This window comes from Dermacentor variabilis, chromosome 8 (assembly GCF_050947875.1).
Source record: "Dermacentor variabilis isolate Ectoservices chromosome 8, ASM5094787v1, whole genome shotgun sequence".
Taxonomy (NCBI): Eukaryota; Metazoa; Arthropoda; class Arachnida; order Ixodida; family Ixodidae; genus Dermacentor; species Dermacentor variabilis.
In genome coordinates, this window is record NC_134575.1 from 6,217,860 (window position 1) to 6,241,149 (window position 23,290).

Consider the following 23,290-nt stretch of genomic DNA (forward strand, 5'->3'; position numbering starts at 1 on the left):
ACCTATTGTTTGCTTCAAAGAAGTGACACTAGTGTACCGTGAATAATGTGAAGTGATGAAGCGGGCGGCTCGGTTTTGAACGGATTCCAATGATGCGGCTAGGTAATCTTGAGATGGATGCCAGACAGCAGAAGCAAATTCGAGTTATGGACGGACAAATACGCCAACTTCTTTACCTCTGGGGATGCCTTCTTTAGATTTCTTTCTAGATACCCGAGTGAGCGCGCAGCTTTGCGACTTATTGTTTCGATATGTGTTATCCAAGAGAGTGATGACGTCAAAATAAGACCCAGGTACTTGTAAGATGAAGTGGCGCTGATGTCGACAGAGCTAATGCAATAAGTTGACTGAAAAGGACTGCGTTTTCGGGTAAAAGACATAGATTTGCATTTCGATAAGTTAAGAGGCATGTGCCATTTTTCGCACCATGACGAGATGGCATCGAGGTCACGCTGTAGGCAAAGAACATCGTCAGAGGAGTTAACAGTGTTGTAAACTACGCAGTCGTCTGCGAAAAGTCGTAGTTTACAATGTATGCTAGTAGGCAAGTCGTTTACATAGATTAGAAATAGTAAAGGGGACAGACAGGCGCCCTGAGGGACGCCCGAAGTCACATCGGTAAGAGGTGAGCGGTGATTGTTTGTGGAAGGGTATTGTGTGCACCCGGATAGGATTCACGAAGCAGTATTATGTTTTCTCGTATATTCGAATAACAGTCCGAAGCTATCACATCTGCAGCTTGTGTATGTCTTTACGCATTTTTCTGGCGCAATTAACTTGTAACATGAATTCAGTTCAATAAGGCGCTTGCGCTTGGCGGAGGGCCTAGAAGGAATGAGGGTCTATGCTGCACTTCCGCACACGAGCGTGCGCGCGTGGCGTACGTCGGTTGTGGTGGCGCTGTTTGTGTAACGCGTCGCCTAAAGTCCGCATCAGCTTCGCTGTACGTTCACTTTCACGGGCTGAAAGGGAGGCTGCTTTTACTGTGTCTGACACAATTGCACAGGTGCTCTATACAATAACGATAATGGATAGAGAGAAAAAAAAAGTATTGTGTAGCTGTAGATTTCACAGCCTGCAGTATGCTGCAGTGTGTGTGTGTGTGTGTGTGTGTGTGTGTGTGTGTGTGTGTGTGTGTGTGTGTGTGTGTGTGTGTGTGTGTGTGTGTGTGTGTGTCGGCTACTTAGCTGTCGTTGACATTCAGCGCCCGTTTATCAGTGTTTCCGCTTGGCGGCGTTTCGTTCGAACCTTCTTTCACACTTCTGTCAAAAGCAGACCTTCTCCACATTGTTAAGTCTGTGCAACGCAGCGAACGTTCGAACTGACGTTAGCCAATGTTCGGGATTCCGTCACATGCTGCATCGTGGCGATAACGACCAACGTGCATGTCTCAAAGAAGAAACCATGTGTGTTTATTCCGCCTAATCGAAACGCATGGTGCACAGCCTAACCGCGCTACTTGTTTTGGCGCGAAGGAAGATACGACGAAGGCGTTGTGGCGTATGTTCAACGATGGCTATGGAAACAGGAGCCTGAATTGACAGCAGTAAAATGTCGAAAATAACGAACAAAAAAAAAAACGGCTTACACTAATTCACGAAGCGTTCCGTGTGTTAACGCCTTCGTGTGTACGTGCCTCAATTTGATTGTCTGAAAACCATCTGCAGCTTCCACAACGCTGAACGTTTTTATCGGATACGCTGTAGAAGCCAGCGTACTGTTCGTGCATTTACTCCTCAATTGTTTTTTCGCAACACCGACCCGCTGCTATGTCGCAGCATAGCAGGAAAGAAAGGAAACTGCGACTTGTCAGTGTCTATGTAGGAGAAGGATATTTGGAACTCCGGTTCCCTCGTGAAAAGAGAGAATTGGGGGGGGGGGGGGGGGGAGAGTTGTGAGATAAAAAGCACTGCAGACGTGCCGTGCCGTCTGCAGGCCACGGTTTCAGATGACCCGTCATACGAGATTTGCGCTCGCTTGTTGCGTTACCTTCTACACGTGTATATGCATTCTGCGCGTCTCGTTCTTCTTGCACTTGGTCCTCGTGGTACAGACGCAAAAAGAGAAAGATCGTATAATGCCGGTCCAGAAATTCCGTGTCGCTTTTACGCCTCTTTATTCCCTTTTATTTCCCGATCGTCTGTCGCTTCCAGTTCAACTGCGCATTCTGTTTTCCTCGAGAGAGGGATTTGCGCAGCGGCAGGCGAAATACACGCTGGCATTTTGTGTTCATGCGCCTTTGTGTGGGCAAAACCCAAGTAACCAAGCCGTCAACTTTTCCTCAGCTTTTGTTTTTGTACGCGGACGGAACGGCTTTTTTTTTTTTTTTTCTCTTTGTGCCATTTCTCACGTATATAATTTCTTTTCGTCGAATCGGTCACTGGCGCCTCCTGCAGGCTTTCACGACGCCGCTGTCTGTATTCACAGCAGTGACGGCACACTTCTTCCTTATCTTCGTCTGCTGCTGCTTCTTCCGGTTCCGCTTGATCGTCCGTCTGTTGTTCTGTGTTTCCCGGATAAGTATGCTTCTTCGTTTGTTGGGTTTCGCTTATGCGACTGTTTCTTTATCCGTGCTGTCACGTGTGCCCGTGCTTGTTCGGTTCGGTCGCGTCCATGTTTTTCACGGCTGCCGGAGCAGAAACCCGTCCGCACCGTTTCCGCGTCGGTTGTGCTCCGCCCTCCCATTTTCTTTGCCCGCCGTCCAGTGGCGTTCCCCCGTTCCTTAAGTTTACGCTTCACGTCGTGCTTGGAGTGGGAAAAAGAAAGACAAGAAAGAAAAGATTGATTTGACTTTGTTAGATTTTTCTTTCACTTCATCGTTCCATGCGCTTTCCACATTTCTGCACAATTTATTTGTGCCTCCCCGCATCGCCACTCAGCTACCTATACATTCTCCCTCTCTCTTCATTTCGTTCTTTTGCTAATCTCTACCGTTAAGCGTGTTCAGGCGTTCCCTATTCTGCCGTTTCAATGGATCTTCATTTCTTTAAGCCTGCCGTCGGCTATCGGAGGCTTCTAAGCGCCGTCGCGGACAACCTAACGGAGCCTTGTTCACAGCAGTCGGTGATACAAACTGTCCGCTTTCGACTGCGAGAGTGATCCTCTAATAAAAGCCGTGACAACGTCAGTGCACCTGACGTTACCTACGCCACGTGAGAGTACCGCAATATATAACCAAGGAGGTTATAAATCCCATTGCGCAGAACCCATATTTGTCATATTTAACATATTTTGGTGCATGTTATAGCTAAGTACGAGAATAAAAGTACATGTGACAGACCTTGCGGAAGAAACAGACGAAGCACTGACTGTCAGTATAATTTTATCGCGCACAAGACAATATATGAAGGTGCCGAAAGGAGAGATGAGGCGAGCGTGTAACATAGAGAGGAAAAAAAAAAGAAGAGAAACGGGTGTAGATCGTGCACGTGAAATAAAGGCGATTTGTGCATATACCGACGGAACACTCACGCGTGTCACCCTCTGTGTTACTTTGCTTAGCTATGTGAGTACAGCATTTGCAACGCTGCAGTGGAAAAGTGGATTACAGAAAAGCACAGTGTCTCAGCGTGGTACTCCGACATGGCGGCCGCCGCTATATAGGAAACCCCAGTAGACGGGCAGGGTTGCTCTCGGCGGGCGCTCAGCAGTATGGGATACGCCGTTTTCTTTACCCGCGGGCAAATTTACGAAGATGCTTCGCGCAAAGCGGTTCAACGAGCTCCGCGGGCTGAACGCGGCGCAGCCAGGGAACATCTTGTGATTTATGCGGTGTCTTCGCGCGTGCAGTCGCGAGCAATGCGAGGAGAGAACCATCAAGTGCGTGTTCAAGTATGACACGTTGAATACGTCACCAGTTTCGCTGAACACTCTTGTGCGGGAAATGTCTGTTCGATCACTGTGTCCTACTGAAAAGCAATTTGCGTGTTCCCTACATATTGCTCGAGAGCGTATGCCCGCCTCACAAAGATTGCCCACCTACGGTCGCTGAGACGAAGGAGGTATAAAGTATCTCCGCCTTGCTTTTGATATTTTCTTTTCCTGTTTGGAATCAAAGGCTGCGGCCCCACACATTGTAACCGAACGGGCGATCCTCTGGCACCTTTGGCCCGCGATAAGACCAGAGCTCGAGCGGGGCTTCTGCGGTCACCAACCTCATTGCCGCTCTCCTTTCACGGCGCATCTCGTTGGGCGCAGGGAAGAAGTGGGAGAGAAAAGAAAAGCAACCGAGTGGCGGAGAACAGAAGCAAAGCGGGAAGGTGCGCCGCTGTGCTGGCACGCTGCGGGTCTAAAATAGGCCCCGGGCTAGGAACGCGCGCGCACCGCCGATGGCCGCCGCCCGCAGTTGCCTTTTTCGGAACCCCGGCGACGACACACCCGTTCCATTAGTTCCACGCGGCTGTCCCCTTCGCGCGGGAGCGTGTGTGTGCGCGCGTGGAGGTGCTAGAGCCGTCGTTTGCAGCGCGGTGTCTCAGACATAGGCCGCAGAACGTACGTGAAGCGAGACAAAAAGAGGACAGCAAAGAATACGCATCCACTATGCGCAAGTATAGGCGCAAGCGTTGAAGTGCTTCTCGTTACATAATCATCGTCACGTAAAAAAGTCGCAGTGTCGCTCGAAGGACGAAGCATTGACAGCGATAGCAAACTAGTGGAATATTACACGAAATAAAGCTCGCAGTAGAAATTCTTGTAGACATTTGACTAATAAATGAACAAGTGTGATGTTACGCGCCCAAACGCACATGTGAGAAGAGTTCGGTATAGGTGCCTGCAACCGCTCGAGGGCGGTCACAACGCCGGCGTGACGACGAGTGCCGGCATTCGGGAGCGCGCGCATGGATGTGGCAAAGTGAACGTTCCGCGTTGCCGCTCCCTTCCCCGTCTCACTGTGTCGCTCCTCCAAGACGTTAATCACGTGACCTACAACACTGGGCAACATGGAGGAAGGAAAAAATATAGAAGGGAGCATTACGCTACGTAGCCAGCCTTGGAGGGCGAACGCTCTGTGAAGCCACAGTGGTGACCCGACACGTGGCCTCCTGCGTCAAGATCACGGATGAAGAATCGAGATTTGCTGAGACGTTTGGTTCGCACTAGTAGTTTCCATTCGGTGCACGCTTGTTCTAGCTGCCCTGACGTGGCTCTGCCTGCAGAGCAGGAACACTGAAACTAACCGCGAACTTTGATGTGCGATCACGTCTTGGGCCCCCAGGTTTTCAATTGGGTTGCGGTGTGCTCCCTCCTATAATTTTCCTTCCTCCGTGCTGGGCACGCAGGAAGACAGCACGCATCTAGGTACCAATCACTGACCTCCACTAGTGGAGGTCAGTAGTACAAACTGGAGCTACTGTATAGGCCCCCTTTATGGGGCCTATACTGTAACTCTAGTATCAACCTTATCGGCGCGGCCTCGCATGGTCGCACCAGCAGCAGATTATACGACCTCCAAATCAAGGCGCGCAGGCAACGTATGCGCGGTCGCACCTGGGACAGCACAGCGACTGCAACTATCGCAGTAAAAATGATTGTAGTGGGCCTCTCAAAGGGGGCAACATGTTAAAATATCGCGATAACAATCTGTCCTGGTGACGTCATAACGTCCACGACGACAGCAAAGACATGGCGTAGCAAGTTTAGGATCGGCAGCACGCCTACAACATACGTCGCTGTAAATGTTGACCCTTGAATTGGTCACAGATTCGCCTTTCACTTGCGCTGTTCTCCTCGGCAGTAAGCAACGATTCAATGCTAAGGCAAGCGAAGACAAGGGCGAGACGCTGACATAAAAACGCTCGTCCACTGGGCTGGTTGTTCAAAGAATTTACCCGTTGTCTTTTTCTCCTGAAGAGGACCGCACGGAAGAGGTTCTTGCGCGTTATAACCGCATAGTAGCACACGGCTGTACAGCCTGACAAGTAATGAAGGAAACGCGCCGTCGCCAGAGCAGCCGACAGCCACGCTAGCGACGATCCTCGGCATGCATCGGCGCCCAGCTCGGTATTTTTAGTCTTCCTCTGTTTGGCCTGGTGCATCCCCTGAAAAGTAAGCGCGCTACCGAAGTCCGTGTGCGCCAGCAACGAAGATGGTAAAATAGTAAGATGCCGAATTGGTCTTCGAGCACCGCGGGGCCTCGGCGTTGACAGACGAAAAACAGACGAGGCTGCGGCCTTCTGCTGGAGCTTCCCCCGTGCACTGAGCCTATCTTCGACTCTCGACCCCTTCGACGACGTAGACGAAGTCCAGCCTGGCTTTATAACTATGTCCGATTTTAGGAGTGCGCAGCGCTGTTATAGTTGCGATGCTTGGTAAGCTAACCTAATTTAGCATGTTGCTGGTTTATAAGGCGAGAGCAATAACGGGATTCAAGGGGCTCGATTTTTTTGTTATTCACAGCCATACGAGGTAACAAACAGTGAAGCCATAGAAAGCACAGGGCAAGTTAATTGTTACGTTTAACTGAAACGTAGACGTTATAATGTAAAGCGAAACGAAAATGGACGAAGAGATAACCTGCCGCACGGGGGAGCCGGACCCACACCTTCCGCATTGCGCGCACGTTGCTTTTCCAACTAAGCCACCGCGACTGCCATCCTCTCGTTCGCTTGTGTTTGTCTACAAGATTAGCCGTCAGAATTTTAGCCAGCGCCGCTGGCGGTCAAGGCGGTGGACGTTGGTGTATGTTGCTTGAACATAATTATGCGCCTGTCCGTGTCTCGTTTCTTTCGTCCGTGTTCATTGGCTGCGCCTTAATTCGTGCAAGAAACAGAGCGAACTAGTGCACAGCGAAAAGTAGTCACAGGTTTTGACCGTGACAGAGGTCGTTACCTTGGAGGACATCACGACGACCATTGGCGTGAATCTCCGCTCCCTACGCGGTTCTTCGAGCATGTGAGGCACTTTAATTTAGTGTGACGCACTGCGCAATCGACCTACTGAAACCAAGCTTCCGTGTAAGGGACTTCTTTTATTTCGAAGAATATCACCGGACAGCGCTTTCAAAATTCGAACTTCGGCTTTGCGAGGCCTGCGAAGTTTTGAATATTCGCACACCCCTACTTTTAATGCTGAACCTGCAGTATTGCGGTGTGTAGTCTGCTTTGCGTTCCCAGAAGCACGATGCACTTGAGAGCTCGCCGTCGACTTAGCCTCAGCTGAAAACAGAGCACAGCATGTCCTTCACCATGATTCATCTTAAGTCAGAAGTGCGGGAAGGCATGTTGCTTTCCTTTCTTTTCGCCCTTCTCTTGCAAGATGAATGCACTCGGACCCACCGAGTTCGCCGTTGTTCTGCAGTTGCTGTGCTTGCTGGCTGAGGCCAAATGACATCTTGCGAGGCACAGAACAGTCACAGACAGCAAGAAGCACATCATAAGGCGCCACTGCCAACTGTTTTTGGTAGAGGCATTCTGCATTTTCTTCCGCTTGTGATGTTCTTGCAGTGGGTTTGTCCTGCGCTTCCCTCAATCTAGATCGTTTGTCCCTGGATTGGCACGTTGTCACATGCTCTTTCTTGCTCGTTATTGTCTGGTTTTTCACCGCGCTCTAGGTGATGCTGTTTAGGAAGCACCAGTGTCAAAAATCGGGCCAGTTGGTACAGCATACTTGCCGACAGACGACGCAAAAGAAGAGGTACATACACACATATAACTTCTAAGTTGCAAGAGTTGCCTGGATGTGCTTCTTCTTTCGTGCTGTGCGGTTATAGTGGTGTTCGTCGACTATGGAAGCACCGACGTACAGCTCTTAAACAACCAACCCCTGGTTGGCCGAGGGCGACTCTCCAGCTTTAACAACGCTGCACGCATTTGGTAGCGCTCCCATGGCAGACGACAAAGCAGAAGGCGACCGGCATGGCCGAGACAACAAACACGCCGCCGAAGCAGAGCAACGAGGCCGCGGTTGAGGGACGGATAATCGAGAGACGGAGCAGATGCGTCCCGCAGGCTCTCTTCTATTCTCGGGTTCCCAAGTTCCACCGCACACGGGAGAACAGCCGGCAGCTGCGCAATCAGGGAGGGCGCGGAAGAAAGGGAGCGAAGAAAACAAACGGAATCGACTCGGAAACATTGTGCGCTTGCCGCACCAGTCTCCGTTCTGCGTCATGGCGTCGTGTGGGAGCCACTGTTTGGTTAAGCTCGAACGACTTCAAACTGACGCTCGAGTTTTTTCAAAGCTGTACAGGGCGGCTTGGCATATATGCCGGTGACATACGAACGACGGACGCTTGCAGAGAGATCTGCGGATCCCTGAAGCGAAGATACGTATTGCAAACACCAGCGAAATGCCTGTTGCTGAGTGTACTTGTTGCCGACAACCGCGAAATGAACAGAGGATGCGTTGTTCAGATCGTCGCCGTGTTGCAACTTCTCCCTTAATTGTCCCGCCCACTCCTCTCTGCAACGCCGAGAGGCACTGACAGTAAACAAATGAGATGGCTCAGCAGCCCGTATGAAGGGGGCCAGCAATGGAAGATGCACTGGAAAGTGTTTGTTCAGATTGCTTCAAATACATCGGTATTGCACTTATCCTCCGATACAGAGCAAATCTTGCGGCAGAGTTCGTCGTGAACAGCTTTGAACCGTCGACCTAAGTGCTAAAATGCTTAATAACTGCGATATATAACTTGTAAGCTTGTTCGTCGCTCTGATTCTGCGAACTCTATTCTTGTCGTCCACCTTTTCCGTCTCCTTAGAGCGTAACACCTTCGATCAACTGGTGGGTGTTCTCGCGTGCAGTTTCGAGTTTGACCTCGCTTCGGCTATTTATTTATTTATTTATTTATTTATTTATTTATTTATTTATTTCAAACACTATCAATCGCTGTAACTGTAAAAAAAAGCAGTAAAGTTAAAACGGAAAAACAGTCCAAAACTTTGAAGTATGCGGCGCTATCAATATATACATTTAAATAACTTGGAGTTGGGGGGGGGGGGAGGCAGCACTAACTTGAACACACGGTAAAGATGGCATCAAAGTAAATAAAAAAAATTAGAATGGTGCCTTGTAACATTAAAAAAAATTTGATAGTGGTTTATGCGTATGCCACACATATAGAAAAGCGCGGAGAACGTGCGTCATGAAGGGAGATATGAGTAGAGCATTTTCCTCCGGGATAAATAAATGAATCTTGATTGAATGATTGATTGATCGATTGATTAATCTTACACGATACATACAACAGAAAAAAAATCTGCCTTCATTATTTATTTATTTATTTAAAGATATCTTACAGGCCCCTAGAGGCATTGTGCAAGGAGAGGGGGGGGGGAGAGTACACACAAAGGTTATACAATAATTAGAATACATATGTGAATACATATAAAAAATACAGTGTAAGAAATGCACTATCATGCAGTAGTGTTAAAAATTGTGCAACAGACAAACCGAATACTTTTGAACGCGAGAGGTCAGTGAACAAGAAATTTTCACAAAGTAAAATATAACCAATAGAATTACAGAGCGAGCGGGATAATATTTGGCTATAATAAAAGTGTATTTAAGGGGTAATAGCACAATAATAACAGGAAACTCAAAAAAAAGAAAACACGTTAGGTTATGTAGAGTTTGAAAAACGCGTTGCTAGAAGATGCCAGAATTTTTCCTGGTCACTCTCATAAGCGATGGTGTTAGGAAGATTGTTCCAAAGGCGAATGGCTCTTGGAAGAGCGGAGTAGTTAAATGAATTAGTCTTTCTGTAGATACGCATGAAATTGAACTGATTTTACAGCCGGTGTGTCCTGTAATGAGGAGATTCAAGAGGCAGGACTGATGGTGCTGTGTTATGGACATATCTATGAAATAATGATAGCAGGGCTATATCACGACGATCATGCAAGGGCTGTAGTGAGAGGCCGAGTTTAATTTGTGTTATGCTTTTGTTATAGTCATAACAACGTGAAATAAAACCCGCAGCCCTATTCTGGATAGATTCGAGTTTTGCGATCAAGTATTTTTGATGGGGAGACCATTAAACCGTGACCAAGGAATGAAGGTATTATTTATTTATTTATTTCAACATACTGTCAACCCTTTGATAGGGTTATTACAGGAGTGGGGTACAGAAAGAAGCAGTAATAATAGTAATTGTCAGGGGCAGATATGCTAAACAAGTACAAATAAGAAAAAAATAGCCTACAACAGTAAGTATGAACACGAGTATTGACAAGCATGCCAATAGAAAAAACAAACTAATTATATGGAGAATTGAAATAAATACTATGACATCAGATTCATGAGTACGTATTAAGTGAGTAATTGTAACAGCTCAAGAAAATCATCAATCCTTTGCTGTTCGACTACTAGTCCGTCAAGAGTATTCCATTCCCGAATGCATCTAGGGAGAAAAGAATAATAGAATGTATTGTTGTTGCACGAATATTCTTGGAGTGTGAGATCATGTGTATGACTTAGATGCCTTGTTAGTTTAGTTTTGACCTATCTTGAGTGGTCAATCGTAAATAGTTGTGCAGTAGCATATATAAGAACTTCAGGCGGTGAATTTTAGCTCGACCTTGGAGTGAGGGCGAACCTGTAGCAATGCCGTCTGGGAATCAGAGAGTCCATAGCGGTTAAAAATAAATCTGATCGCTTTGCGTTGCACGTTTTCAAGCATGCTGATACCACTACTTGTAGCGGTATCAGGGAAGGGGAACCAGATTATATTGGCGTATTCTATCATCGGTCGGACGCTAAATGCTTGGTGTCGCGGTCAGCGTGCCGCAGCGTCCGCTTAAGGAAAAACGTTTTGCTTTCATTGCTTTCGCGGTTATAGCTTCCGTGTGAACTGCCCAACTGAGATCAGAAGTTATTATTACACCAAGATATTTGTACTGGCTTACATTTCGGAGCGTGACGTTATTAAAATCATGAGGAAATGCTAAGCTTGTTTTCTTTTTTGTTATTGACATTGCAACTGTTTTGTCTGAATTAATCACCATTTGCCAGTTAGAGCACCAACTTACTACTTCATTCAGGGCAATGTTCAGCTCAATTTGGTCAGTGTAGCTTTTAACCTCATTATACAGTACGCAGTCGTCTGCGAATATTACTGTATAAGGGTGTTCTGTTAAGCTGAGTAGATCAAAGCACTCGGGCGGGACTGCCATTTTGCACCGTTCTCAGCGCCATGAGCCACGGAAAAAGGAAAAGGCTCGGACCCCAACAAATGCCCGCCCCGGTGGCTTGGCGGTTGTGCGTTGCGCTGCTAAGCGCGAGGTCGCGGGATCGAATCCCGACCGCGGCGACCGCATTTCCATGGGGACGAAATGCAAGAACGCCCGTGTCGCGTGCATTGTTAAGCGCACGTTAAAGATCCCCGGGTGGTCAAAATTAATCCGGAGTCCCCCACTACGGCGTGCCCGATAATCAAATCGTAAAACCCGAGAATTGGAAGAAAGAAGAACCCTGCAAATCGCTGAACCCTTGCCCGAATAGGAGCACCCGCCTGTCGCCCAAGAGGTCCGCTCTCGCTGTGTAAGCTAGAGCGGCGTTCAACTGCGGCTAGATGTTGGCGAGGCACGGCCGCAAGTATTACCACTTCGTATAGTGACGGTGAAGAGCAACACAAATGCCAAAACTTCGAGTATCGGATTTAACTTTTTATTGGGCGGACTTCTGCCCAGCAAACAAACAGTACATAAAGCACAACGATAGAGGCGAGAACATTTGTCTGTTGTCGAAATCAGATTCATGGGTAAGACACGTCGGCTATTCATACATGACTCGTCGCACATTCCAGCGTAATCGCTTGTACTCGCGTAAGTTCAAGTATGTACTACGCCACTAGAATTCGCTTCGCGAACGTAGTCTGATTAGAAAAAGTTTACTTTTGTTATGAGATCGAGGCACAACAAATGCGGATGGACGATACTGTATACAGTGAAGATGGCGGAGTTGGGCAGCTTGTGCGTGTAGAGCATACAACTGTACAATTCTGAAACTGCAAATTGATAGTGCCACGGTGAGAGATGGGAGGCGCAGTCGATAGCAGGCGATTACAGACGGAGACATCGAGGAATTCGCAGGCGTAGAGTGAATGCGGATGGCGCACGACATGGATGACCGGAGATCTGACAACGGTCTTCGACTTGCGTGATTACAGTCCTCGATGATGACGCATGTGAGAGTAGGCTAAGTGATGGCATCGGTGCGAAGCGACACATGTGCCGACACATGTTCGATAGGCGAAACTGCACTGACTGACTGCTTAACAACAGTTTCTTCTGGCTCTTCCTCTGTCCCGTTGGCTTGCGGGGTCGGCTCTCCTTATTCTTCTACGCTGGAGTAAATAGCGATATAAAATTATCAGCGATAGTTTCTGGCCTTGTTATTGGCCTCTTTTCGTGCTGTTATGCCGCCCGCTTTTTGGCCCATCCCCGCGTTGTGGGTATGTGCCAAGGATGGTCATCGCGAGCGGTCACGTTCCGTCCAGGCTCGAGCCCCCCGCGCCGGCAGCCATCGCCAGAAGAAGCTCGACCATGGAGCGAGACGCACCCTCCCGTCCGCTCGCAGGGGCGTCCGTCGGCAGCCGCCGGCACCTGCTGCCGGCAGCCGGCGCGACGCACTTGCCGCGTCGCCCGGCACCCGAAGACCAGCCGACCGAGGACGTCATTCCCATGGGCGAAGGACGCTTTCAGGTGAACGTTTGCGCCCGTGATTCGCCGTGTGCGTCCCTTCGAAACGCACGACTCGTGCGTTATGCAGATGGCCATAGAGTTTCTCACTATAACACCTAGAGGGAAATCTGGCGCCACCGTCTATGGAAGTTTCTTAAGGGGGCACCGTGCCGTCATGGGAATGACGGTATATGTGTCTGCGAGGCTCGTGTTGGCTGGTGTTGTACGAGGCTTCGTCTAAAACGTGGATATGGCTACACAAATAACGCGTTCTCAAAGTAAAATCTTCATAAAATGTTTCCGTTCACGCATATTACATCTTTACTCACCTACAATGCATGACCAAGGGAAGAAAAGCAAGAACAGACGACAGACTGTTTCAAAAGCGAGCGCGAACCTTGTCGTCTGTCTTCCAACTTTAGCGGCCCGCTGACACTTTATACGTAACATATAATCGTACACGCAATAACAAGTTCTCATAGTTAAACAAAACACGCTTTTGCGTAATAATAAAAAACAACTTTTGACGTGCTGTTTTAGTAGAAAATGACTCATTGTGACAGACGGAACGGTGCTTGCCAAGCGCGTCTTCAAGGTGTCCTGCCTCTCCGAGAACGATGCCAATCCGAAGTCACAATATACCGGCATTCCCATGCATACCACAGAGCAGCAGCGCCAGATTTCCCTCTAGGTAATGTAGTGAGAAACTCTATGCAGATGGCGGCACCTCGAGGTGGAATGCTGTGCGTAGTACGAAAACCGGGCGACTCTTGGGCTTAAGAGGAAGCTTTAGCTCGGGCCCAACTCCGACGCGGCCTATTCAAATACATGTAAAACGCAAAAACGTTTTTGTGAGATAACCCCTGGACCGATTTTGATGAAATTTGTCGCATTTGAAAGAGAAAGTTAAATTCTAGTGACTGTTGGAAGCGGAATTTCGATTTAGGGCTTGAATTTTCTTAAAACGATTTTCAAATATTTGACCGTTTGAAAAAAATAGAAGCACGAAGTTTATAAATTCGTAGCTCTGCATCAAGAACCGATATCGCGGTTCTGTAAGCGGCATCCATTAGATCATTCAAAGCGGACAAATTCAATATGTCATTTTACATCTTGCGTCAATTTATTACATTGGTTACAACGGTTTTGCAAAAGTTGTATTTCTCTATGATTAAATTTTTTTTATATTCATGTGTAACATATCAATTTTGTCCGCTTTACATATACTATTACATGCAACTCACAGAATTGTATTATCATTTTTAGTGGTTAAGTTACAGAGTTGTAAACTTGATAGTTTCGTTTTTTGAAAATTTTCGATTTTTGCCAATTTTTAATAAAAAATTGACGATCTAACTCAAGAATTCAAAACCAACAGTCACTAGATATTAAGTTTGTCTTTTAAATGCAACAAACCTCGTCAAATTTGGTGCAGTGGTTGCCGAGAAAAACGAATTCTCCTTTTACATGTATTTAGATAGGAGCACTTGAGCTGAAGCTTCCTCTTAACGAAAACCGTTGCTGCTCCTAGGGAGCGCGGCGCTAATTGATCACAAAGAAATTTTTGCGTTGCTGGCAGCGGTTCGAAGACACCCGCACGTTACCCGCAGCTCTTTCGCTGCTACTATTTCATTGCGCTGCAGCACAGTCGCGTACTTGGGCGAAGAAGCGGCGCCTGTGAACGGCTCGGGAGGAGACGACGGGCGCCGGCCATATGTGAATTAAAGGTTACGTGCACGCGGCCATCGCGCCTAGTGTGTGCAGAGTGTGTGCGCGTGTACTCTCTGACGTGCTGCGACTGACGATCGAAGCGTAAAATTTCGCTGTCTGGCGGCGACTGAGAGAAGACGACGACATAGTGCCCGAGGAGGGCGAGCCGAGGGCAGGTGGCGCGCGCTCGAAAGAGCACCGGCGTAGACGGGCTCGGTCAGTGGCCGTGACCCTGGCGTCGCCGGCGCGGTGCCTGCAACCAGTCTGTCCCAGTGCACCGGCTGCTTGCCGGGCCTTCGCTGCTCGGAGCAACCGGAGGTAAAAGGCAGCCTCCCGGACCTCTGATCGAGATACGTTGCCAGGCCGTGGCGGCTGCTGTGGCGTGTGAGCCCACCCCTGGAGGCGACTCGTGATGACTCAGTCTTGCAAATTCTGCGTCTCTCCCAAAGCAGGCATCATGTGGAGGTACCCTTTCCTCAAGCAACTAATATATAATGAGGAGCAGTGGGAGGCTACCTTGCGCAGCTCGAGGCCCGACCTTCAGGAGGCCATCCTGGAGTGGGCTGAGAGGAGGCCTACTTCAAGTAGTTCCTTCCACAACCTCTATTCCGTTGCCCCCTTCCCTTTAATGAGCGATAAATAGAGTTTTTCATCATCGGCTCGCCCTTCAACTGCGCCGTTTCGTCATTCCCGACCTGTCTCCACACCGCTGTCGACGAAGTGTGAAGCACTCGTTCATCTTTCGTTCCTTAAGTGCTAGGACAAGTGCTTAAGCACGCGATAACGACTCAGCTGTACGAAGACCAGTGATCCGTGTACACTCGTTTACGTTTTGCTTGATCTTGCGATGCGAGTCGCCGAGCCGTAGTTACGTATTTTCCCCGTTGCGGCCGTAGCCTGGTGTAAAACAGACCGTATATACCTGATGCTCAACGCGCCCTTCTTTATGTATGCATCCGAGCGACGATTGTGCCAACCATTGTGTATAAGCCTTTCGCTACGCGTATGCGAGCGACGGTTTCTACTAGTCGGCGTCCGCCTGTTCCTCCTCGTCAGGCGATGGTCATGGTGGCCTCGACGTTGGCCGGCACCGCCTTCCTGCTGCACCTGATCAGCTTCCGGGCGACGACGCGCGTCATGGACCACTGGTGCCGGCCGCCGGACGCCTTCGCCAACCTGAGCGCCGCCGAGTGGCGCAGCACGGCCATCCCGGTCGAGGCGGACGGCAGCCGGAGCCGGTGCACCCGGTTCGAGCCCCCGGACGGCGGCTCGCGCGCCCGCGTGGTGCCCTGCGACGCGTGGGACTTCGACACGGAGCGCTACGGCAACAACGCGGTCAGCGAGTGGCGCCTGGTGTGCGACCGGCGCTGGCTCGTCGAGCTGGCCCTGCTCGTGTACGTGGCCGCCTGCGTGCTGTTCCTGCCGCTGGCCGGCGCGGCGGCGGACCGCGTCGGCCGCCGCCGCGTCATGCACGCCTCGCTCGCCGCGCTCGTGGCGGCCGGCTTCGCCACCAGCCTGGCCAACTCGTACCTGCTGTTCGTCGCGCTGCGCATCGTCGTGTCGGCCGCCAGCAACGCCCTCTGCCTCGTCCTGTACGCCGTGCTCTACGAGGTGAGAGTGGCGCCAGGTGTCGCGTGCAAACTGTCCAGCGCCAGAGTTGCCTGGCTTCTCGAGCAATCATTCTGGTAAATGCCTGCGGGAGGCGCAAGCATCCACGGTAGTTCTGCCGTTGTGTAAACGATGGGAAGTACTGCGTGTGTTTGCCTAACGACCTTATGACTTTGCGAACGTTTTGAACAAAATATTGCGTTATATCTGCAACGATTTGCAGTGACTGTGCACATATACGCAGACTGTTATTGCGTTCTGCGTTTAGAGAAGTAAGATTAATAAGTTCACTTGCCATCGGGGTTGATCGTGGAGGTAAAGAGAAAAAGCCAGGGCATGCTTAAATATAGCTCTATCTTCCTGCTCCACCGCGAAATAAAATGCATTTGACCTGCAGCATCAGCATGAGCAAAACATACATAAAAACGAAAGATAAAAAGAGTCGCAGTATATAATTTCGCTGTTATAACAATCAATTAGAGGGGGCACAGATTCGGATGCACAGAGCAGTGGGAACAATGCTTGGATAAAACACATACCATAGTCATGTGTAATACAAGCGCCGATACATGTAGAATCACTATTTAGAAATACGGTAAGAAACAGTAAAGACACGGGCTTGAGGCTTTTAAGTAATACTTGACTCGAAACATCGTCTCTCTCTCTCTCTCTCTCTCTCTCTCTCTCTCTCTCTCTCTCTCTCTCTCTCTCTCTCTCTCTCTCTCTCTCTCATTTGAACCGGGTTTATTTATTATTTATTTTATTTACAGTACCCTCAGGGCCCAGAAGGGCGTCACAGAGGGGGTGGGTACAATAATAATAATAAAAAATACATGCTCGAACAATTATTAGTATTAAGGTGATAAATTCAAAACATAATCAGTTATTGCAGTCTTGAAAGATGATGCCTCCTCGATGCAGGTGATGGAGGGGTGAAGGCGGTTCCACTCGGCACTGGTATTAGGCTATTATAGAGGCATAAATTTAGTAGTTTGGGTAAAGTGTGCTTTATTGTTTGTTTGCCATATATTGTTCTGCAAGAGTATATGTGCCACATATCTGTTTCTTGATCTGATTTTTTTTTCTGAGAAGTGCTACTTTTTTAAGATAAAATACAATATTATTTTCTTCCATTCGACACCGTGACATTAGGCAGTAATCGTAAGTACAAAATACCTGTGTTATGCGTGCTCTTATGAGGAATGATGCTGAAGGGCGTTCATATCACACATTGTATATATCTCGTAACGTGTTTTCTCAGGTATATGAAGTTTCTTTAAATTTATCAGTGCCGTATTCCACCATATTAAGTCAGTGATTTATATGCAGATGAAACAATGCGTTATGCAAAAGAAGTTTCACTTTACTGGGTAACATGTACCTGTTTCCGTAAGTTGAACCAATGATACTAGATGTTAGAAGATACTAGAAAGACACCTAATGGTTTAAAAGAGCTTACTATATTTCTTCATCATAAAGCATGATCGCGTCACTGATACTCAAAATTTTATTTTTAGGACAATAAACAATAGTCTCGGTTTTACTCGTGTTAATATTCAAAGCATTATACTATAATCATATATGTGGCCACAACAGCGGGATGTTAGTTCTGAGGATTAGCTTTGAGGCAGTCGGAGCTGAAATTTGGTGCAGTGTCGATGTGTATGATATCATTTAGGAAGATATTAATGATGCAAGGACCGAGAATGCTCCCTTGGAGGACTCGAGATAGGACTGCTCTAATATGCGAGGAATGTACATCCGTAACCACATATTGCTGCCTGCTACCTAGATAGTTTTGTAAGAGTGTCAAGCTTTTCTCTTGGAATCCATAAGTTTCACCAAGTTTTCTTAAAAACAATATGTGGTCAAGGTGGTCAAACTTCTTTGTAAAACCTATTTAAACTTTAAGCGCGACTACTTATTACGCTCAAATGATTTTAAAATGAACTCTTTTTGTTCTAATGATGTCAGTTTTGTAGATAGATGTTCTCTAAAACCGAATCGTACTTAAATTATTACGTTGTGTTTCTTGCAAAGAACGGACATACGGGATAGTATCACTTTCTCAAGGCCTTTTGAAAAAAATAAGCAATATCGATATAGGGTTGCAATTTCCAAGATCATTAATGTTTCCATCCTTGTGCACAACCGCAACTCTCGCCAGTTGCATCGTTGTTGCAAATACTGCGTCCTAAAGGCAAAAGTTAAATGAGCGAACCAGACAGGAGGCTATACGGTCAAGTACGTATTTTACTGATATGATTTTCAGGCCATTTGCATCGCAACTCCCACAGTTAACTCATGAACAAACCGATTCCACTTCACTGTCTGATACTGGATTAGAAAGCAGGGCTTGACATTCGTGTGTTTTATGTAACCAAGTGCTTTCTCATCGAAGTTAGGTCTATCTAGATCAACAAAGTAATAATTAATTTGATTAGCTAGTAAACTGCCTCTCAGCTTTTCATTGTTATTATTCTTATTGGATTTTTCGGGGTAGAGCGGTTAAAAAGAGCATTGAGCCTTTTCCAAATTGCATCTGGTTTTCCAATCGGGGTAAAAAGGTTGCAAAAATGGTCCTCTTTGGCTGTTCGGAGCTCTTTGGTAAGTTCATTGCAATAACGCCGAAATTCGGTAAGAACTTCCTGATCGCGTGTTTTAAGGAACGGTAATACAACTTGTCTTTATTTTGCTATGCAATATTGGTGTTATACAAGGTTTACCAATTTTTTTTACTGCTGTAGGTATGGGAATGAATTGGTGTCTATGTTCAAAAAATTGCCTAAAGAGCAGTCATAACCAGCTTCAGCGTCGGTAGTATCAGCTGCTTCGAAATGTATGCCAATAAAGGCAGCGCAGTAAGTAAAGCCAACGTTTGGAGCTACATGTAGTACTATAACCACAATTCCCACGGTAGCCGAACCGCCAGAGCCTCGAGTAATTTTAGCGGAAAACTGTGCGGCTAGCATCTTCCCCACGTCACAGATTGCGCGGCGGAGGAGGAGGAGGAATAAACATTTATTGATGAGGAAAAAAAATAAAAAAAAAATGGCGGAAGGGAGCGGTGCAGGGTGGGTCCCTATTCCAAGACTCCAGTGGCCATCGCGACCCGCCAAGCTTGGTCCAAGAGGCCCTTCTGGGCCTCGAGGTCAGCAAGAGCGAGGATGGCCTCCCAGGGCTCCCTTAGCAAGGTGAGTACCAAAGGTGAATTAATGGCATGAGGTCTTTTGGCGCACTCCCATGTTACGTGAGGCAATGAAGGCCATGACCCGCACCACGGGCAAGGTATACTACCATTGCGGAGCGACAGGTAGCCTGTCCCCTGCAAGAGAGAAAAGCGACCTCCGCGGACGTGGTTACGTGACTGCAAGCGCGCGGACGATCCGACGGCCACCTCCGTATGCACGGCAGGACGCAGTAGCGGACGGCGACAGCGTTTGTCGCCACTGACTTCCCACCGCCGCGCTAAACAAGAGCCTGGCCAGTGGGCTCTCCTGCAGGTACCGCTCCGTGAGGCCGCTGCGAGAGCAGACGGCGACAAGACGCCTGTCGCGTTTCCCTTTTTCTGCGCCGACCGCGGTCGAAGCGCGCGTCGCTTTGACGTCAGGTCACGTGATGCGCCACCCGTTCCAAGGTTATGGTAAAACTTGCAGGGAGGAGAAGAGGATGACGTAGGGTAGTCAACCAGATGCGCGTCCGCTCTGCTGCGTTGCGCAAGAGTGAAGTAGTTAAGGGAGAGAGGAACGAGGAGGGATGCCATAGGAGTGCGTAGCCGGGGCTGCCTCTCAGTCTTTTACAGACTGGCAGAGTCTCGCAGAAGTTGCATCGGGCGGATTATTTCCGCTGCAGCCCTCGTCGCCCCGCTGCGGCCGCGTTCAACACCTTGTTAGCGCCCGCTCTGTGAGCCTCCAGACACGCAGTCGTTTGTTGTTCCAACGAAACGGCGTCGTCGTACGCAGCAGCCTGCCTGCCTCTCTTTCCTCCAGGTGACGACCCCCGCGCGCCGTGACCGCTACTGCTTCGCGGCCGCAGCCGGCGCGTCGGTGGCTGCGCCGCTGTCGATGCTGCTGCTGTCGCGGTTGCGGCTGGGCTGGGAGGCCCTGCACCTGGCGCTGATGGCGCCCACGTCGGCGCTGGCGCTCGCCTACTGCAGCGTGGGCAGCGAGTCGCCCGCGTGGCTCGTCCGGGCGTGGAACGTGCGCGAGGCCGAGACCGTGGCCCTGCGCGCTGCCCGCATCAACGGGGCCCCGCTCGACGAGTGCCACGCCTGGTTCGCGCGCGAGACGCGGCGGCGGGACAGCGAGGTGCCGCTGCTGCTCTTCGACCAGAGCCAGCTCGCCATCTTAGCGCCGGACGTGCGAGGGAGCCTCGTGCTGCTCTCGTGCATCTGGGCCGCCACCAGCTTCGCCTTCAATCAGGTGCCAACTCTACTGAGGCGTCGTTTACTAGCACGCTCGCACGGGCCCATACCGTGCGCAGAGCTGTTGGCAAAGGCGGCAGCCGGTCGAGTACGCCATGGCCGAGTCGGGCGAGCGCAGAATTAGGGACCAAACTGTAGCGGCAGGGTCACGTGTTGGGTCGACCTCTTGAGAGTGTCGGGAGAGGCGCAGTCGCGGTTTGCCTCCTTCGGCCCAAGGGAAAAGGCGCGTGAACCGGTGCCTCGGTGCAGGTGAGCCTGAACGACATGCTTCCCGTGAAGAGCGCGCTCGCGGCCGCGGGCATCGTGTGCATGGTGCCCATGTACGGCGCGGCGTACGCCTGCTGCGCGCGCTTCGGCGCCCGGCGCTCCAACGTGGTGGCGGGGCTGGCCTTCAGCGCGCTCGCCGTCGCGCTGGCCGCCACGCACGGGCACCAGCTGCAGAGAGTGAGCGTGGCTCTCGTCGTCGTGCTGCGCATGCTCGGAAACCTGGTCTTCGTGCTGGCTTTCGTGGTCACCGTGCGCCAGTACCCGGTGGCCGCCCGCTGCACCGGCCTCTGCTGGGGATTCGCACTCGGCCGCCTCTCCGGATCGCTGGGCGAGGTAGCCCCACGCCTTTCTCTTGTTTACCTCTTGCTTGCAGTGAGGAAAGCTTACACTCTTACGCAAAGTTACACCCTTTGGAGTGTATCTCTGCCACACAACAATAATCGTCATCTGCCTTGCTTGCGTTTCCTTTCTTGAAAACGCCGCGCCAGCTACTTTCCTGTCGGGAAATGCTATGCCATGCTGATAACGGGCACGCCGTTCGTTACTGGGAAGTACGGGGCTCGACGTGTTAAAGAAAAAGAAATTAAATTATGGGGTTTTATGTGCCAAAACCACTTCCTGATTATGAGGCACGCCGTAGTGGAGGACTCCGGAAATTTAGACCACCTGGGGTTCTTTAACGTGCTCCTAAATCTAAGTACACGGGTGTTCTCGCCCCCATCGAAATGCGGCCGCCGTGGCCGGGATTCGATCCCGCGACCTCGTGCTCAGCAGCCCAACACCATAGCCACTGAGCAACCACGGCAGGTGTGTTAAAGAAAGCAAATCCGCACAAGACAGATGACGATTATCGTTGTGTGGCAAAAGGGTGCAATTTTGCTTAAGAGCGTAGCACCGTATACGAAGAAGGGCCGCCGTAGCGCAAGTTACGCCAGACTTTCCATCCCGCTGGTTAATCGAAGAGGCGCTCGCGTGTCACGCCAGAGGTTGGTACGTGAACCTTGTGGGTCGGCGAAACCGTGTACCGGCGTGCTGCAGCGATGACTGGCAGATAAAGGAAGTCGGCGTCAACGGGAAGAACGGGAATGGGACGAAACGTTGCGCCAACGACTTCCGCATATATAATTGAACGGATTCAGGAAGCTATTCACTTACTCGTCTCTAGTGGTCTCTAGTGGTTGTTTGCTTAGTTTTGCTGAATGAGAATGTGTTATACATATGGCCAGGATCGGATTCTTCAGGATACACGTGTAAAGATAACGTGGCCTTACTGTAACTGGCAAGTTCAAGTGGAATCATTCGTTATGCAAGTAATTTCATAGGGCGTTCGTTGTAACGGCGTGCGACTGCGTTTCGCATATGGAGTACTGCGATACTCGGGGGCGGTGTCGTCTTGGAACAGCTGTAGAACAAGGAGTGTCGCAGGTTCCCTTGCAGAAACGTCGGCTCCTGCACCGTTCATCACTCAGGTGCTGTTCCGGCTAGCGCCCCTGCACCGGCGCGACATCGCCGTGTGCGTGGTGGCCATCTGCATGGCGCTGGCGGCCGTGGCCACCGAGTACCTTCCCGTCGCGGGCGTGCTGTCCGCCTCGGGCCGCGCAGAGGGCGCGCCCGGCGGCGCGGTGCCCGTCGCGGCGTACCCGTCGCGCAGGGTCAGCCTGGCCACCGCCGACGAGCGCCGCCGCTCCATGCAGGACTCGCTCGTGCCTCTGCCCAAGGGCCCGCACAGGGAGCGTCGCCGGCCGCGGTCGTCTGCCGACGACCGACTGCCCGAGCAGTACTCCGTCAGGGTCTCCGGCAGCATGTCGCTGCCCTCCACGTCCTCCGTCAGCCGCCACTGACGACGCTCGGGTGGCGCGCCTTTGTGCCGTTTCATTGCCGCGTGCACTCTTCGTTGTGTACAAACGATTACGCGTAGGTCAATTACCACGCGGCAGTCGAGAACTGTGCGCGCTTTTCAATGCGTGAACCTTGCCTCGTAAACGGCGCTCGCGGAGCCCAATCAAACGGAAGGTTTTCTCAGCCTCCTCTGTCACCTGTGGATGTGAATCTTCCTCTTTTGACGCTGGGCCGCCAGCTTGGTCAGTGCGCACGTGCGTTTGTGAAACTTACGACTTTTTTGTGCGATTGTATTGCCCTCGATTTTCTCGGCACTTGTGCTCACGACGGAACATGTGCTCGCGTCGTTTCGGACTGACGTTCAGAAGGCCCGACTATCGTTTGTGTAGTTTGTTCTTCATTGTATAAATTGCGTTCCCATTGCAGCCATGCTCGATATCGTCTTCATGTGGTGCAAGCAGCTTGCGATGCCTGTTAGCGAGGCATATGTCGATGCCGCCGCTTCTGGTGACCGCGAACGCTCGCGCGCAAGTTCCAGCGCTCCATTTCTGCACCCGCGGCGGTTCGATGTCTGCAGCTGCTACAGGCAACGCCCCGCGGCAGACTTTTGTTCGCGTATTGACCGACGAGCGCTCGGCAATTCGCTGCGTGGGACACGTTCGTTAACGAAGCCTTCTGTCAACAGGTTTCGTGGGTGTGTAAGGGGAATAAATGCGGCATAAAGTGTCCACCGATGTTGAACCGGTCGATGCGGTTGATCGTTCACGTGACCATTGATTGTGCTCTTTGGTGCGCCCAGGTTGTGCAGCAGCGACGTCAAATTTCC

The 23,290-nt window shown here is 50.1% G+C and overlaps 2 protein-coding genes across 5 annotated transcripts in view; one reads left to right on the forward strand and one right to left on the reverse strand.

Annotated features, from left to right (window-relative positions):
• LOC142589543 (RNA binding protein fox-1 homolog 1-like) overlaps nt 1-23,290 on the reverse strand; it is a 555,879-nt gene that overhangs the window by 481,525 nt on the left and 51,064 nt on the right. The gene's annotated exons all lie outside the window — the stretch shown is intronic.
• On the forward strand, nt 12,440-22,900 carry LOC142589542 (solute carrier family 22 member 7-like). Of its 2 annotated transcripts, XM_075700973.1 has the most exons (5): nt 12,440-12,638; nt 15,384-15,938; nt 19,925-20,356; nt 20,608-20,958; nt 22,095-22,900. In XM_075700973.1, exons 1-5 carry the CDS (start codon nt 12,480-12,482, stop codon nt 22,464-22,466), a joined length of 1,869 nt encoding a protein of 622 aa, XP_075557088.1. In that variant the 5' UTR covers nt 12,440-12,479; the 3' UTR covers nt 22,467-22,900. The 2 variants fall into 2 exon arrangements, with proteins under 2 accessions (XP_075557088.1, XP_075557089.1); XM_075700974.1 differs by lacking the exon at nt 20,608-20,958.